Genomic DNA, 18,222 nt, shown 5'->3' with positions numbered 1-18,222 from the left:
CAATAACTATAAAAACAAAAACCAAACAGAAGTGAAAGACAAAAGAGCCCTTGAATCAAAGCTAAAACTTTTTAAATTCTAAGAATAATGAAGTAATTTAATTGTTTTAAAATTAAATTAAAGACTAAAATGTTCTTTGAGCAAAGCTTAATGTTTTTTTTTGCTTTCAATGGTAACAAAATAATTATACTATATAATAAAAATATAAAAAACCTATTTAATCCTGTTTATTTTTATAATGACTAATGAATTTAATGAAAAAAACCTTCATGCCCCTAAAACAATGAAAATCACTTAAATGTAAATATGTCCACAGTAAAATCCTGATTAGCTTTTAGCTTCTTCTTTTTTATAATAACCGACAAAAACGACGTCGGTTGCAGTGTTTGCTATAAAGGAAAAAAGGAAAAGCTAGAGCAATTCAATTCTGTTCCCTGAGAAATCAAAACCCTAAAAAAATGGGAGGCAAATGTCCAAGCAGGAAGGTGAAGAAGAGAAGATACTCTCACAAGACGGCTCGTCGCTCCAAATTCCTCCTCAAAGATATCCTCTTTCTGATTATTAATCACTGTTCTTAAGGTTTTTTGTATATTTAATTTTGTGTGTCTACTGTTTCCTTGACTTGATAATTTTGATTCACCCGACGATGCGGTATATGAGGAGCTGCAAAAACCTGATGGAGAGATGAAGTCAATTTTGCCTCTCGACGAGGATTTACCTGGCATGGGCCAATATTACTGTCTCCACTGCGAGTATGTAATTTTATTTATTTATATTGTAAATTCAGTTGGGTTTTTATTTTTTCCTTACCTTTTATCAATTAATTTGGGGCAGCCGCTACTTTGCTAATGTGACTGTGAGGGATGAGCACTTCAAGACCAAACGCCACAAGAAGCGGTCAGTTTTCCCCTGTTTCTCTAATTTTGTTGTTGTTGTTGTTGTTTGTCCTTTCTGCTATTAAAATTAGAAAGCTACTGTGTTATGCACTTCAAGTTTGTTAATGCTAACGCAGAGCAAATCCCTAAATGGTCTAATGTGAGGATCTAGTAATCTTCTGCGGTCATTGGGCGCATGAGTTAATAGAGCTTTCTTAATCAATACTAGCCACATAAAGGATTGGATTAATTTTTTCCATTGGGTGCTTGTTATGAATACTTTAATCTTCATATCCTGGTTAACTAGACCATGTTTTCCTCCCAGATATTAGCTGGTTGAAACCGAGACTGGTCTACTTAATTTATCTGCACAACTCAACTGGTCAAGTCCATTGTTTTACCACAATCCACATATCTGATTTTCATTCCCCACAATGTTGAATTGAGTCCAAGACCTTTTTCACCTGCTAATTTTAACTACTAAACCTAATGCTTGCCCATACATATCTTAAAAATAGAGGACAGGGTACTTAGTCTGATAATGATTTTGCTGAATGCAGTGTGAAGCAAATGATGGGACCTGCACCTCATACTCAACTCGATGCTGAGTTAGCTGCTGGAATGGGTGCCCCGGATAATGGTCTTAAGCTTATGTCCATGTGAGCATCCTGTTTTTGGTTTCTTTGCTGATACACTAGTTTAGATGACAAGTAAATTCAAACAGGCCTTCTTTAGCTGGAGGTTATTTTGTTTTGTAACAAAGGTCTCTGCAGTGGTACCTTATATCCGAAGGGAAGGCCTGATACCTTGGCCAATTGATGTTATGTGGATTTTACATCCGGGCATATTGATGGTCATGTGATCATAACTTTACAGGGAATTCTATATAAAAAAAAATGTGATGAGAAATTTTTTCACCATTGAATTTTCAAACAAACGGTATTAACTGCATCAGCGGAAATATTTTTTCCATTCATCTCCAGGTCTGAAAATACCTGTTGTGCGACATTTGTGGCTGTGCCGGGTACCAGTTCTTTGAATCCATTAGAGTGATTTATGTATTTATCAATGGGGATTATCCGATTATGAGACGTGTCCTTTAATTGCCTTGATGATCTATCATTAAAAAAGAGATCGCAAGAGATTCAAGTGAAATGGGAAATCGTGTTTCATTGAGTTTTTCCCCGGTAGAAAAGGCAGAAGAAGCAAGTGAAATTTTACAAAGTGCAGACCCGTCTCTGATTATCAAGCTGCACGTCTGCCCTATCCATATATCCAACTCTAGTTTTAGGATTTTCTTTTTTTAAAAAAAAATTGGTGGAACATGAGAAACAAGAAAGGAATCTAGAGCATTCTCAGGATCAGAGAATGTTATTGGAGAATTGCAGCTTTTATAATTTCACAGTACGTTTTGTAAGGTGAGCAAGAAAATTAAATGGCATCTATATGCTATATAGCAGATTAGGTATTAGCCCTTGAGTTTATAGTTTGACAGCAAACCTCTCGCAATTGCATGAAACTACATAAATATCTTATGTTGTTTGGGTTTGTTTCATTTTCTTTCAATCAATAATTAGCTTGCTTGAATTTTTTTGTCTGGGAAAGGTGGAAGGTCCCAGTATGGTTGATGATTGGTTCCTGTTGATGTTTGTGAAGTAGAAACAGTAGCTTAAGATATAAGATAGGGGTTTGTCCCTGAAGATATGACAGGCCCCTCATTTTTATTAGCAAAGCATGCTCCCAGAATGCCAGACTTGCCAGTATATAATCAAAAGTTTTGATTACAGTAGTTTTGTTTTTTTTTTCATCTTTCTGTCTTGGTTTTGGGATTTAAATTTTGGGCCCTTCTTATCGTATATCTACTTGTTCTGGCCCTTTCTCCTTATCATATATACTGGCATTCTGGTTGTGGCTTTTGGCGGGTTGCTTTTGTATTCAAATGCGAGGTGGCCTGAGTGTGTCAGCTGCATCCACAGTCACAATTAGAAGACCTTTGCAGTTAGTAATAATTGTAAGACCAATGGAGACTTCACAGTAAAAGAAAAAAAAAAACATCTTTTCAGAGACCAGCGCATGCTGTAACCATAGGTATCACCTGATTCCTGAATGCCAAAACATTTTGACCTCTTTATGAGCAGTACATTGTTGCAGAAACGTGAAGATTACTATCATTTCTTCCTGATACTCTTGTCTCTCCCATTGTTTTCAAGTATTTGCAACTTCCAATTCAGACAAGAAACAGCTGTTGAAGTCGTTACATATTAACAGAGAGTCATCATCCAGTGTCCCTCCAAAAGCTTAATGCTGTCGAGCACTTGAAAACAAGAGCGCCATTAAAGCCCATCTGTGCACGCTAGCATCCTTGTATTTCTTTAATGGAAAGAGATTGGGTATGGCCCACGCAAAGAACGCAAGGACAGAGCATCCCATGAGGCCCTGATCTAACTCTCTTATCATCTCCCTTGCTGTCATTTTCCAAATGCCATATCCTAAACTTTTGTCTCACGCTTGTCCACCACCACCAGCAGCAGCTTCTACTAATGGTCGAAGGAGCGTGGTCTATTGATTTCAACGAGGTCCCCTCTTTGGGGTAGTACTTGTCCTTGTTTCGCATGGAGCTATCTTGTCCTTGAAAACTCAAATGACACACATGTGCAACCAACCACCATGTGAACTTTGACACTCGATAATTTCCTTCCCCACAAACCAAATCATAAATGGATACGCATCCTATTAAGCTCAAGATTGGATGATTTCGAATCGCCAGGAATATGATCGCCTCAAAGTTTGGATTGTGATGCATAATTGTCCAGCACGTCATTAGTATTCAGGTCTACATCCATTGCCACTGGGTCCATTCTTTTTCCGTCAGGAAGTCGGAAAGTAATGGAATCCTGGCATGCATGATAGCCCTTGTAGCCTAATTGCACAAACCCTTGATCATTGTTGCAAATATGATCAGGATTCCTTGCATGATTTGATTGACATTTGAAAGCAGACACTTATTGTGATGGGAGCACAGTTCCTAATCGTACATAAAAAATGCAGGGAATGCCTTGACACCTTTCTCTCAATTATTTTCCAACATTGGGCATCTTTTTGTGAAAGCAGGTGCGACAAACCACATGCACAAGGGATGCTTCCATGAATCTCAATCTCGTGGAAGTATTCATCATTATCATTTACTCGGAAAGATTCATAAGATTATAAAATTTGTGGTAAGAAAAAAAGAAGATAATAAACATACTATACTACTATACCATAGCATTAACATCGAAACAAAAAAAACCCAGAAAATCACCAGGGGATGCATGGGATATACTCCTCTTACTGGTGTTTTCATTTAATCAATACTAGCCTTCCCTCTCATCATCATCTTTTGGTCTGGTTGAGGAACTTGAACCTGAGGTCATTCCAATGACTTCGCTATGTGTGAACCTTTGTAACTGTATCATGCGGGCATAGCTCCCATCAGGATAATTTTTCAATAGATGCGAGTGGGATCCTTGCTCTGCTACTTTACCATCATCAATTACAGCAATGACATGAGCATTTCTTATGGTTGATAGCCGGTGTGCAACAACAATTGTGGTCTTTCCTGAGCAGGCACGATCCAGGGCTTCCTGGACAGACCTCTCAGACTCAGCATCTAGTGCACTTGTTGCCTCATCGAGTAGCATAAGCCCGGCCTTCCTTATTAAAGCTCGAGCAATGGCAATTCTCTGCTTCTGTCCACCAGATAACTGAACTCCCCTCTCCCCTACAAATGTTTTGTACCCATCTGGTAATGCAGATACGAACTTATGGGCATTGGCCAAAGTAGCAGCTTCAATTATTTCAGCCTCTGTTGCTGACTCATTCCCGTATGCAATATTTTCATAAATGGTAGTACCAAAGAGGCATGGCTCCTGGGGGACTATTGCAATGTGCTTTCTCAGGGACTTGAGATTGTATTTCCTAATGTCCTTCCCATCAATCATCACCCGCCCAGATGATGGCTCATAGAATCTCTGTATGAGAGCAATGACAGAGCTCTTACCACATCCACTAGGACCCACAAGGGCAAGAATTTTGCCAGCTCGTGCACGAAGATTGAGGTCGCGGAAAACTGGAATGTCAGGGCGAGTGGGATAAGAAAAGTCTACATGCTTTAGCTCAACTTCTCCACGAAGACGATCAGGAACAGGGGTGGCATCAGGATCATCAGGTTCAATTTCAGTTTTGCGGTCAAGCAGGTCAAAGACTGAGCGCATGGCTCGACCACCCTTAATGAAGTCAGGAGCCAAGGTTAATGTTTCAGCTGCACCATTGGCAGAGACCATGAGGACCATAAAAACTCGGATTGTGTTTGAGAAATTGGAGATTCCATGCTTCACTAGCCAGGATGCATACCAAAGACCCAGAGCATAAGAAGCATAAAGAGAAAACTGTGCAATCCCAAATCCACTTCCTGCAATCTGTCCCTTCCAAAAGCATCTCCGTAAAGGAGTTTCGAGATTGGTAGAGAAAAGACCCACTATTTTTGCCTCAGAATTGAAGGCAGCAACAGTCCTCATATTGGCTATGGCCTCTCCTGCCAGTTGTGTGGCCTTGGAATGGGCAGCTTCTAGGTCTCCCGAGAAACCATTCATGAACATTTTCTGTTAACAATCAGAGGCAGACCAAAAAAAGTTCATTAAGTTGAATTATTTTTCATACCTAACAAAAGAGCTGAAAATTTCAGATCACATCTGGTTTTTACGGAAAATGGGAACTAATTTTATTGCATGAAACATCATAAAACCATTTGGATTTGTCTGTGAACGTATGGTACTCTTCAGATGGTTCATAAAATGATTAAATATGAGTACCATTTCCCTTGCTATAACTTATCACGTTCCTCCTACATAATTCTTTCAGTATTGTTGCAAAAGCCATGATTGACCAGTTTGCTGTTTACAGTAGCTTCCCTATAACCAGATTACAAGTGAATTACTCAGGAACTGGTTAGAGAAACAAACCTGTAGAACAGTGGCTGCAACAACCAAAGGGAAGACAGCAATGAGAACAAGGGCAAGGCGCCACTGCAAAACAAACCCTGCAGTGCAAGCAACTAGCATGAGTGCTGTATTCTGTACAATCACTGAAATTCTGTCCCCAATGGCTGATCTGACATTGTTTGCATCAAGAGCCAATCTTGCTGCAATCCTAGCACTCTCATTTTCCTCCTGATCAAACCATGCCATTTCATTTTTTAGCACTGCTGTCAGCATTTTCTCCCTCACTCGTTTTGTAAGGTTTTCTCCCACAATATCCCAGAAGGAATGCTGTAGTGTATTGAATATCAGTGCAGCTGATGAGAGCCCGATTAGCAAATAGCAGTATTTTGCAATTTCTCTGCTCATATAATCATGGTTTGGATTATAGTAGACGCTAAGTACAGCACTGAGAACATATGCAAAAAAGGCGCTAAGGGAACCACAAATAACAGACCCAATAGAACCAACCAAGGCATAGACCCATTCAGGAGAATTCATCTTTGCAAGGCGCCAAAAGGAACTAGCTTGCTCCTTGAAAGCAAGTTTTTCGAGTCGGTAATTGGGGAATGGGGCATCAAGGGAGAGACTAAAATCGGAGGTAGAAAAGTCAGATAGCCTGCGTGAGTATGGTGATCGGCCATATGATGAATTACGGGCAATTATTGGTGAGCTTACTGAGTTCCTTGCACTAGAAGGCCTGTAATAAAGAACTATGTTAAACGGAAAACTCATGGCTTAGTCCATAACAACATTCTCACATTTTAGGAGCCAAAGAAATACCAAAATAAAAGGAGCTAGAATTCAAAAGAGGAATCGGGGACAAAAGTTAATGGAACCTACCTTGCACTACTCTTTCTGGCATTGTTTAGAGCTGTTTCATGTGCTGCCTCCTGCATTCTAATGAGCTTGGCATACACACCATTTTCTCCTTTTGCAATGAGCTCATCATGTGTTCCTACTTCACTAACACTACCCTGCTGGAGTACAGCTACAAGGTCAGCCTTGCGTATGGTGGAGAGCCGATGGGCAATGACAAGAGTAGTCCTGCCAATCATAAACCTGTCAAGGGCTTCTTGCACTAGCTTTTCTGACTCGGAATCTAAAGCACTCGTTGCCTCATCTAAGAGCAAAATTGCTGGGTTTTTCAGCATAGCCCTTGCTATAGCTACTCTCTGCTTCTGTCCTCCAGAAAGCTGCAGTCCTCTCTCACCCACCTGCAATTTCAAATCATTTTATACATGTGCCATATGCTCTTTTGAATTTCTACATCAGTTTTATCGATTTCCAATATAAGTATAAAAAAGAAACAAAAACTGAGAAATAGTATTCCAAAATTGGTACGGATTGAAGAAATATATTTTGATCATCATTCCTTTTCAATTACTCAGCAACTGGTCAAAGCGTAACATGATTACTTTTTCAGGCTAATTGTATTATCACAGAGACATAAGCAGAATTTTCTTCAAGTTTATTTCTTCAAATTTTCCTCTAGGTCCATGGTAAATTTAGACTTTCTTCCCGGTTATATGTTATTGTTAATTCATTTTGTTTTTCCTTGAAAGATATTATTTAGCTTATAATCTAGCTGATTAACTAATATCCAAATGAGGAATTTCTTCATGAACATTAATGCATTCTTCTTTAAGCTTATTGCTCCCACTTGTTGTCTTCAAGTAATCATCGACCCCCAATGTCAACATCATAGAGATTCCTTATTGGCCTTCTAATGATTTTGAGTTTTATATAAACTTGAGAATTATTTATTTTCCATGGGATTAGATTGGCATATTTAAAAATGACATCATGCCCTCCATTCTTTAAATATTGTCTTCTTCTTGACATATCCTCTTTCTAGGTTTATTTCGTCCTTATTTCTGCATAAACATATAAAACCTTACACATGCACATGCAGTGTTGACTATAACATGTTACCTTCTTTCAAATGCATGCCTGACCACAACGCATTCTCACATTGACTTCTAATAAGAAAATGGACAAGGTTAGGTTAAGTTTTTGACCAAATAAACCATTCAATCTCTGAATACTTTACTGTATTGTGGTGGCAAGTTATATGGCATAAAAAAAAACATAATCTAACTGTGACTCGCACTGGCTACTGGTCAAGATCTATCATTTCATTTCACATTATGGAATGACCACGTCTACCCCACCTCCCCCAACAGCCACAAAGTCAAATATTTTACCTTGCATAGGAGAGCTCTTCACTTGTGTACTTATTATTATTTTTTTTGTAAGGAATTAACTACCTGCTCTATTCAAATTACTTAAGGGATTTAAATTCAGATCTTCCAAATTTTTTAAAGGGAACAGATAATTATGAGAGCTAGTTCAATAGGTTCCTAACGAGGTTTGACACGTAGTTGGTTAGCTGCCATTGTCAATTTCTTACCCAGTATTCACAGGTTACTGCATCTTTAAAACTAACTTGCCTGAGTGTCAAAGCCATCGGGTAGCTTGATAATGAACGAATGGGCATTTGCAACCCTGGCAGCTTCTTCTATTTCAACTTGATCTGCATCAGGCCTTCCCAATAGTATATTTTCCTTGATGGTTGTTGCAAACAAGGCAGGCTCTTGGCTAACTAGCCCTATTTGTTGTCTCAGCCATCTCAGCTTTAATGTCTTAATGTCATGCCCATCTAGCAGTACTTGTCCTGCAAAAAATTAATTTTATTAACAGAACACTTGTGCTAAAACTTTCAGATCCACATGGACTAGTTGAACTCAAGAAACAAATTTACTTCAGTTGGCAGTTATACATCAATTCTGCCAATCAAAACATTGACATTTTTCACAAGTTGTTGTCCACTCTTGTTTTGTTTACTAAGAATGAAACTGTGGCACAATTTACCTGAGTTGGGATCATAGAATCTCTCAATGAGCGAGACTACAGTGCTTTTACCAGAGCCACTGCTGCCAACCAAAGCTATGGTCTTTCCAGCTGGGACATTAAGCGAAAAATTGTTCAGAATTCGAGCATCTGGCCTTGAAGGGTACGCAAAATCTATATTTTTGAGCGCTACAAGCCCAGTAACTGATTCTAATTCCAGCCCAGATTCACTGTTTCGGTCAATAGCCGGCTTATGATCGATTATTCGGAAAATTTTTGCAGCTGCAACTTTTGCTTTGGCAAATGCACCCATGCTAGGGATAGCTTGTCCTATACCTCTGCCAATAAAACAAAACTTTAGCCAAATCAAGATTTGATTTGATAAACGTATCAAATTATAATTCCTGATCACATGAGGTAAAATCAAGCACTTACAATCCTCCAATCATAACAGCAAACATGGTAGCTATGGCTAGACCTCCATTGGTATAATGGTGTCTAACAAGATAACCTCCATACCAGAGAAGAAGAGCATAGCAACAGAAAACAACAAAGTAAGTTGCACCTAATCCCATTCCCTTTGAAAATCCACTCTTGTAACCAATCCTTTGAGAAATCTTCAAAGCTGACGAGTAGGCTTGTAATGCTCTTGATTCCCCAACAAATGCCAAAACAACCCGGATTTGGACAATCGTCTGCAATTTTGCTTCAAATTAGCAAATGCCCAAATACAAAAGAGAGAGAGAGTCTCACTAAGTGAATTTAGCTTCCATCTTCTACAAATTGAAAGTACGTGAATCACAAAGTAAACTCGCCATTTTTTGTTACCTGCTCTACAATGTTTCCAGCCTGTGATAAAGCTTCTTGGCTTTTGCCAGAGAGCTTGGCTAATGTGGTGGTGTGGATGGCTCCAATTACAGCTATGAGTGGAACCACTGCCAGAGTGACCAGTGCTAATTGCCACACAGCAGTAAAACCCACCACAAATCCAGAAACAAATGTTGCCATGTAGTGAATAAAATTACCCAACTGCACAAAAACCAAAAAGAAGAAGGCATTTTTAGTCAAAAAGAGGCCTAATTAGGAATGATGAAACAGGGTTTTTCTTGTTCTGTTTTTACCTTCTCACTGATAGCATCTTGGACCATCACTGCATCAGTGTTGATGGCAAAAACAACGTCTGATGTCCGAACTTCGGTGTCGAAGTATTGAATGTCCTGGTTTAATGCCGCTTCTAGGTACTTGATCCTCATCCTTGTTGATTGCCTCTCTCCAGTCCACATCCAACATGATATTTCTGTGTCCAAAATTTAAGCTTTCTTTCAATTCCATTATTATCATTAGCATGCATATCGAAACAAACCAAGAAACCGCAGCAGAACCTACCTGCCCATGATGATGCCCAAATTGCAGCACCAACAATAAGAAAGTAAAATGCGTACTGCAAAATTCAAAACCACAAAGTTACATTATTATTCTTGTTTGTCAATATGTTAACATAAAAAAAAGGATACTGCTTTCTTTTTCTTTTTATGATTTTTTTTTTGTTTAAATTAAGTACCTTCAAAACTTCTTGCATCATCTTATCCATGTTATTGGCATTAGAACCAAAAGAGTTAACAAGATCGGCAAAGAACCGGAGAAAGAGAGGTAACGAACATCCATGTACAAATGCACCCATTGACCCAATTCCCATCAACACATAATCTAACCCATCAGCAAATCTAAACAGCTCTCCAAACCCAGCTACAGCCACTTCACCCGGCTTCTCTCCGTTACCTCCACCACCACTGTTACTAGAAGTCCCATCTTTCTTTGGCTCTGTACTTTCCATTTCTCTTCTCTCAACTACACTTTCTTGCTGTTGGTATGTGGAGTTTGTGTTTAATGTTCGAGTTGGTGTGGTTTTAAAGGGATGGGAGTGAGAGGAGGGATCAGGAGGAGGCTCGGACACGAGTTCAAGGCCTTGCATTTCTGACCATTTCCATTGTTCAATCGTCTTTATCTCTAGAGACTCTTGTGACATTTGCAAAAATTCTCTCTTGCTAGCTACCTAGCTTTATTGAACAAACAAACCCACCTCCTCCTCTCTCCTTTCTTATCGCACTTTATCTGGCTTTTGTGCTTATGTTCTTTTATTTTCCCCCTTTTTTTAATTAATATTTATCCTTTTACCCTCTCTTTTAGTCAAGTCTCATGTTTCTTACTTCATCCTCACTGTTCTTTTCTCTCTCTTCTCGTTCTCCAGTCTTATGGCCAAAGACATTCTTCTACTCTTTGCTTTTTGCTTTTTGCTTTTTTTTTCATGCTACAGTTTGAAATCTAATTCCAAAACTGTTCAGGAGTTAAAAACAAGGAGCTATAAAATGAAGATACTTTGATTTTCTTCTTTTTTTAATATATGATAATATGAAATATCTTAACAGCATATAATATAATTAAACATTTTTAATAGCAAAAGCTGCAATTATTAACATGTACGAGCATATTCTAAATCTATCCTCCAAATCCAATTAGAGCGAGACAATCTGATACTGAAAATAAAGGAAGTACATCCGTGTAACCAAAGAGGAAGTAGAGGGAAACAGCATGAGGTTTCCTTAAGCTTTGCTTCTGGTGTAAAAAACACACAGAAAGGGACAGATGCTGAGATTAGAGAGAGGGCTTTCCACCCGACAATCAACACTGTGTGTGAAAGCTGGAGATGGGGTTTTTTACTACGCTCGTGGTGGAAAACCAGCAAGAGACCGTCCACTCTAAATTTATTATACTCCTCCAATCTTTATGTAGTTTCGTTATTAGTGTTATCCTTGTTTGTTAGTATAACATGCAGAAGAACCGATTGTTCAATTCTTTAATTTTGGCTTCTTCTGCAAGTTAGGTTAGGACTGTAAAGTGTGAAAGATAAAAAATTTCTTCTCTCTGGCCGTCCCTTTACCTCTCTGTCTTGTCTCTTGCCTTTAAATCCGGCGTCCTTCCCTGCAATCTGCAGAGGTTTATAAGACGTTCCCTGCAATAGATTTTGCTAGGGAGGTATAACCGTTTGTTTGTTCGATTGAGCGATTTTTTGCAACAGTTTCGTGGGATTAAAGTAGTGTTCTGCCGCGAATGCTTTTCAAAGTGCGGCGATTTAATTTTTTTGTTAATGCTAAACAAACAAAATTTAGCAGTAAATCACTTCCCAAGTTCCCGTAAACATTGTTTGTTACGAGGGTAATTGGAATTATTTTTTAAAGTATTTTTTATTTGAAAATATATTAAAATAATATTTTTTTATTTTTAAAAAATTAATTTTAAAATAGCATATTAAAATAATTTAAAAATATTAAAAAAATATTAATTTAAAATCAAAAATAATTTTAAATTTTTTTAAAAATACTTTTAAAACATAAAAATAAAAATTCTTTAATCACAAACTGTAATTAACGTTAATTACACAGAAGCAGGTATTTATGCCATCTGTGAAATTTGGTAAAAATGGACCGTGTAAACTCTAGTCAAACTCTAGCTATCTAGGTTTTTTATTTTCCTCCAGCATTAAAAATAAAATAAAATAAAATCCCAACGTTAGAATTTCATGATTGTGTCAGTCAGACCAACCATTCTAGTCCTGGAAACTTTCAAACTTTAGCACAGGTGTTAAATAGTTCTAGCGCGTTTGCTTATGCGCAGTGTATTTCATAAAAATATACATGTTTTTTTTGTATGGTAGATGGTTTTTAAAATATTTTTTTATTTAAAAATATATTAAAATAATATTTTTAAATTAAAATTTATTTTTAATATTATTACATCAAAACAATATAAAAATACTAAAAGAATAATTTAAAATAAAAAAATCAATTATTTTTGAATACTCTAGTTCACTAACAAACAAACCTGATTTTCAATGGTAATATTAAAAAATATGTTGCAGCGGATACCGCTTCAAGAAACAAGAAATTGTCAGTGGTAAAAGCTTGGGATCAAGAGGTTTGTTCCCTCTGTGGTCTCAGATTCGAGCCCTGTGGTTGCTCATATGATGGCCACTGGAGGTTTACATGGTCGTTAACTTCAAGGCCCGTGGGATTAGTCGAGGTGCGCGTAAGCTGGTCCGGACACCCACGTTAAACCCAAAAAAAGAAATTGGCAGGAAATCTTGGAAAAATCTTTGGATTTGGTGAATTTGATTGTTTTATTTATTTATTTAATGGTGAACATGACAGCAAATTAGCCATATGCACCCATTTTCTCTTCTCAAAATTGAGATGCTCTGAATTTCTTTCTAGGTCACAGTACTATTCCACACTGTCAAAGCTGAACTAAAATAAGCCTGTTTTCAGAGAACAGGGTGAGAGATGTTGCTCTAATCATGCCTATGTGGTTTTTATAACTCAGTGACTCAGCTCTTCTTCTTTTTTATTTCTTTTTCAGACTTAGAATACAATAAACGTAACTGCCATATCTGACACTGTGGATTTCTTTAAGCAAGACAGTTTTTTTCGTTTTTTATTCCTTCTTGGTGGGGATTGAGCTAAGAACTGTGGAAATTTGAGTTTATTTATGAATTACGAAAGGTAAAAGAAACGAGAGAGAGTGGTTTGATGTTTTTCTCTCCTTTCAGCCACACTGTACTTTGTTTTTTTGCTTTGCAAAGACACATCTTTGGTCTCAATCCTTTGCTCTGAAACACTGTTATTACACCCACTCTAATCTACCCGGTCAACGGTCAACGCAATACCTAACCTACTCCCCTCATAGCCTATATCATGTCTACAAAATTCGATTTAGTTAAATTCAATTTAAGGTAACTCGAAATCAAGTTAAATTTATTACATTTTTTAAGAAAAGTTTTTAAAACAAAATCATTTTAATTTTTTTAAAAAAATTAATTGATTCAGTAAATCAACTTGATTTATAACCGGATATTAATTCGGGTTGACTCTTAGATTGGGTTTAATAACTCAACCCAAGGGCAATTCTCTGCTGCTGCACCCTGCAAGGTGCAAAGTACTTGCTTTGCTTATTTAAAACGTGCATGGTTTACATTTATTTCCCAACCATCGTTATGCTTATCACTTAATTGCCATGCAATTTTTCTTTTCTTTTTTTTAAGCCCATTTCTTCATTTTGTCCTCGTTTTTTTTTATTTAGTTAATTTTAGTTCTATTTTTTTTTATTTCATCTGTTGCTTTTATGCCAAAAAACAAACTAAAGTTTAACATTTATTTTCAAATGAGATTTCTAAGAATAAAAAAATAGTTAATTTTTGAAAAATAAAATAAAAATAAGTTTAATTGATGCAACGATCATTTCTTAAATCAGCGTACGCATCAGTGGTGCCTGCTTTTATAATTTAAAATCAGTGTTAGTTTAATTGTTATTCTTTCGCATTTAGATCCTCTAATATTTATTTTTTTTATTTTGAACAATATAACTACAGTTCTAATAAAGAGGTAATATTATTTAATTTTTTTTATCTGTTTTCTCGTCATTTTACTTAAACTAATTGTGGTTTTTTTAGATATCATGATTTTATTTAAAACGAGGAAAAATAAGTCTAAGATATTTGAAATGATATCACCAAATATAAGGGAATTCTTTTTCTTTTTACCTCATCTTTGAAAAAAGACACGTCATTTATTGAAGACCAGTGGGGAGGAGAAATAATTGTATTGTACAGGGGGCTAAAGAGGGGGGAATAACACAGAATGGAGACTATAGTCAGGTGAGACATTCCAATTAAAGAAGCTACAACCCCATCAATGTGACGAAACAGGGAGAAATAATAATTGCCAGCTCTATTTTTTTTATTATTAATTTAATTGTTTGGGTTAGACAGATCTCAATTAATTTTATAAATTTTAAAATTAATAATTATATAAATCTTTAATTATCTTGAAAAGATCCAAACTCGACCATTAAAAAGCAAACCCAAAAACCGTTCATTCTTGCTCTTGCATTAGACTGGAGTAAATTTTGGATTTGAAACCAAACTTAAGACATGTATGTGTATTTGAGAATATAATAAAAGTTATGTTTTAAATTGTTTTTTATTTAGAAATATATTAAAATAATTTAAAAAAATAATTTTTTTTTTACAATAATCCATCTAAATAATTCAAAAACATAAAAAATATTTAATTTAAAAAAAAAACAAAATTTCAAAAATTTTCAAAAATAATATTTGAACCGCTCCCGAATATATCATTGCACTGGCCACGATGGTGCTTACGGCTGACTGATGTCATCTGCATCCTATTGATCCAGAGCAAGGCCCTCCCCATTCAATTGGTCACTCTCCCATAAATGATCTCAACAATCCGTTCATTTTTTAAATTAAAAAAAAAACCCAGAAGTCAACTGAGGTTGATGTTACTGTTCACACCCCTACCAGAGCAAACATGCTCAGGATGGACAGGGAGACCCTCCGAGAAGATATATCAATTAGCTCCCACTAATGTTTGGAATATTTTTTAATTAGTCGTTTTTGTTTATGTCCACTAGCTAGTGTTTTGCATTTCATTTTCTTCAAAAATGATGCTATTTTGTTGCATAAAATATTCACATTGAGTGGAAAATGTTAACTGACATGGATCGAAGAACCCCATCAACAAAGAATTGTTTTAAACATTAGGATTCCAATTGATTTTTCAAGAATATATATATATATATATATATATATATATATATATATATATATATATATATATATATATCAAGAATCTAGCTAATTTAATTGATTTTGATAAATTTTGATGTACTTTTATTATTTTTTAGATTTTAATTATTGACTTTGAGGCATGGTATGAAAACCTTGCTTGGCCAAGTGGTGCTGAACTGGGTCGAGTTGAAGAAAAGATAGAGAAAGGAAAAAGTCGGTGTGACCCGGCAGGTTGACCCGGCAAGACCCGGTTGCAACCCGTTGACTTTTGTTTTTACTAAAACAACGTCGTTTTGATTTAAAAAAAAAAGAATTGACTCGGGTGACCCGGTCAAAACCTAGAACCCGGGCCTTGGACCGGGTCGGGTCTGAAAACTATGCTTTGAGGAGTTATTTTTAAGCATTTGTACAATTTTAATAGTTAAAATAAAGTTTTACTAAAATACTATACAGGTTATGGGTAATTTAAGAAGCCTATTTTATATTATTAGGTTTTTATGTGATGTATATATAGGTATTAATGAAAAAAAACATGATTAATCTATTTCTTAAAAATATAATAGAGTTGAATTTATGAACATATATTTTGTATTGTGATATAAAATTAAAAAATGTTTTTCTCTTGTACAAAATAGAAGTCTTTTTAATTCAAATAAGTTTTTCGTGATGCCCAAGACAACATGAGTTTCTCCAACAAAAGATGTTAGAAATATCATTATTAAGAAAATAATTAAATATCATGTATGTTTCCTTCTTTATTTTTTTTTCTTTTTCATTACAAAGTTTTCGTTTTCTCTAATCATGACAGACAGCCTATTTTGTTCGCCAAGTAATTACTTGTATCGACACATGATAGTTTTGTCACGTACCATGTGTTGTGTCGGAGAAACTTCTACTGTCTTGGCGAGTATAAAGTTTTTGTTATAGCATGTAAAATTTTATTAAGGTAAAATAATATAATTGATATTTACCATTAAAATTTCTATTAATGCATGTGATGGTTCTTAAGATTTAAGAACTTTGACATAAAATTAATGTTATATATATTATGGATTAGATTGTGATCACTAATAAAAATCATATTGATTGAATGATGTATTAACTGAAATTTAATTTTGGGGGTAAAAAGTCTTGTAAATCAAGAAAGAAATTGTTATTTATTGGAATAGTAAAGGTATAATTTTGTTCTTCAAATCAAAAAACAAAAAGCTTTTTGTGAGTAGTAATTATATCTTTTAACGTTCACGAGGTCTGTAGGTTATTATTTATTTAATTTGGGGTACCTTCGATGGCATAGTAGAATTATTTAAATGTTTTAAAAATAAAAAATTTATTAACTTGAATTTAGAATCTCATTGAATTTTTTTTAGTTTTTTTAATTTATATAGCTCTTAGAATTTGAAAAAAAAAATAGCCTTCCTCTAAGAGCTTATTGGTACTTTCCTCTTAATTTTGTGTGTGGTTGTAATATGGTATTAAAGGCACATTTGGTATTTTTATTGAATCACAAATAAAAAAAAAGGTGACTAGCGCGTGCTTCGACATGCACCAACATGTAAGGTGCTCCGCCACATTCAAGTGGTATGTGCAACGGTTTATGGTGGCCAAAAAATAGCTTTCCATGGTGTTTTTCAATTTCTCTTAGCGATGATTACTTGTTTAGGCAGCACATGTATTGTCATTCTTGTTGGTTTAACACGTATTGGATTTTTTCCCCCTCTCTCCACACCTCAATTGGCATATTGCACTTAAAAAGAAATCACAACAATCATTCAATTTATTTTTTCTTGAGATTTAGCCCCTCTCATTTTAATTGCTCTTCTTTTATATCAATTAATTGTTTCAAATTGGAAATTATTTTCAAACTCACCCTCCTTCAATTTTTTTCATCTCTTAAATTTGGTATCTGTCATTTATATTCTTTTCTTTTTGTTTGAGATGGTTTTCCAAATTGATTTTTTGTTGCAATTTCACCCTCCATAATTTTGTTCCCTATCAAGTTTGATCCTCATTCTTTTGATTGTTGTGTTTTTTGTTTGGAAAATATATATATATATTACAATCTTATCCTTTAGTATTAAATTTGTTAGGAATTGGGCTTCTTTATTGAACCTGATATGCGATTTCACGAGTTGTAAATTTAGAATTTTAACCTCTGTATAAAAGGTTCACCCGGATTCGCTTGTATTTTTATATTATTGAATTATATTTGTTTTTTTTTCATATTATTAAAATAACTGAGCTTATTAAACATGTTGACTTAATGACCCAAGTCTAGATTTTTTTTCTCTATTTTATCATTCAATATTACATTGGTTGGGAGTTGGGCTTCTTTATTGAACCTAAGTCTAACTCATGCTTATAAGGTTTGCTTGGTTTTTCATATATATAATTAGGGTTGTTTTTTTTTTTCTCTCATATTATTAAATTAAATGATCTTATGGAACCTAGGCGAATCAATGACTCGAGTCTTGGATTTTTTTTACTTTTCTAAAAACACTTACGTCACCTTAACTATTTTTTTAATGTACGTTTAAAATTTTCTTGGCCTGCGATGTGGCTCCAACCACCAATATAGATTTACTCAAGTTGTTTTTTGGGTCTTATTTTAGATTTAGTTTTTTTTTTTCATTTTTGACCTTCAATATTTGGTTCATCATGATTGACCTTCTTGATTTGTATTGGTATAGGTTTCATGGGGTTGTCACGATCTCATGCCCTAAGTTACGGGTTTTATAGTTTAATCATGATTGGTCTGAGTTGATCTAATATGTCATCGTCTTAATATTTTTTAAGAAATAATATGCCATCCAATATGTTAATATTTCAATATATT

General features: G+C 35.3%; 2 protein-coding genes across 3 annotated transcripts; one reads left to right on the top strand and one right to left on the bottom strand.

The window, feature by feature from the left end:
- Positions 1–377: 377 nt before the first annotated feature.
- Positions 378–1,795, top strand: LOC18100154 (uncharacterized). Of its 2 annotated transcripts, none has more exons than XM_006381347.3 (4): positions 378–543; positions 641–752; positions 835–897; positions 1,436–1,795. In XM_006381347.3, the coding sequence occupies exons 1-4, from the start codon at positions 459–461 to the stop codon at positions 1,536–1,538; spliced, it is 363 nt and encodes a 120-aa protein (XP_006381409.1). In that variant the 5' UTR covers positions 378–458; the 3' UTR covers positions 1,539–1,795. The 2 variants fall into 2 exon arrangements, with proteins under 2 accessions (XP_006381409.1, XP_052309760.1); XM_052453800.1 differs by having other exon boundaries at positions 382–548; positions 646–752.
- Positions 1,796–4,032: 2,237 nt separating this feature from the next.
- Positions 4,033–10,863, bottom strand: LOC18100152 (ABC transporter B family member 1). Its single transcript, XM_006381345.3, has 10 exons — positions 10,305–10,863; positions 10,130–10,184; positions 9,865–10,040; positions 9,572–9,772; positions 9,179–9,438; positions 8,765–9,081; positions 8,344–8,567; positions 6,734–7,107; positions 5,876–6,590; positions 4,033–5,515 (listed from the first exon to the last, which is right to left on the bottom strand). Exons 1-10 carry the CDS (start codon positions 10,767–10,769, stop codon positions 4,229–4,231), a joined length of 4,074 nt encoding a protein of 1,357 aa, XP_006381407.1. The 5' UTR covers positions 10,770–10,863; the 3' UTR covers positions 4,033–4,228.
- Positions 10,864–18,222: the final 7,359 nt, after the last annotated feature.

This window comes from Populus trichocarpa, chromosome 6 (assembly GCF_000002775.5).
Source record: "Populus trichocarpa isolate Nisqually-1 chromosome 6, P.trichocarpa_v4.1, whole genome shotgun sequence".
Lineage (NCBI taxonomy): Eukaryota > Viridiplantae > Streptophyta > Magnoliopsida > Malpighiales > Salicaceae > Populus > Populus trichocarpa.
The sequence above is the reverse complement of the archived record's forward strand: the minus strand, read 5'-3'. Positions and strand labels throughout refer to the sequence as shown.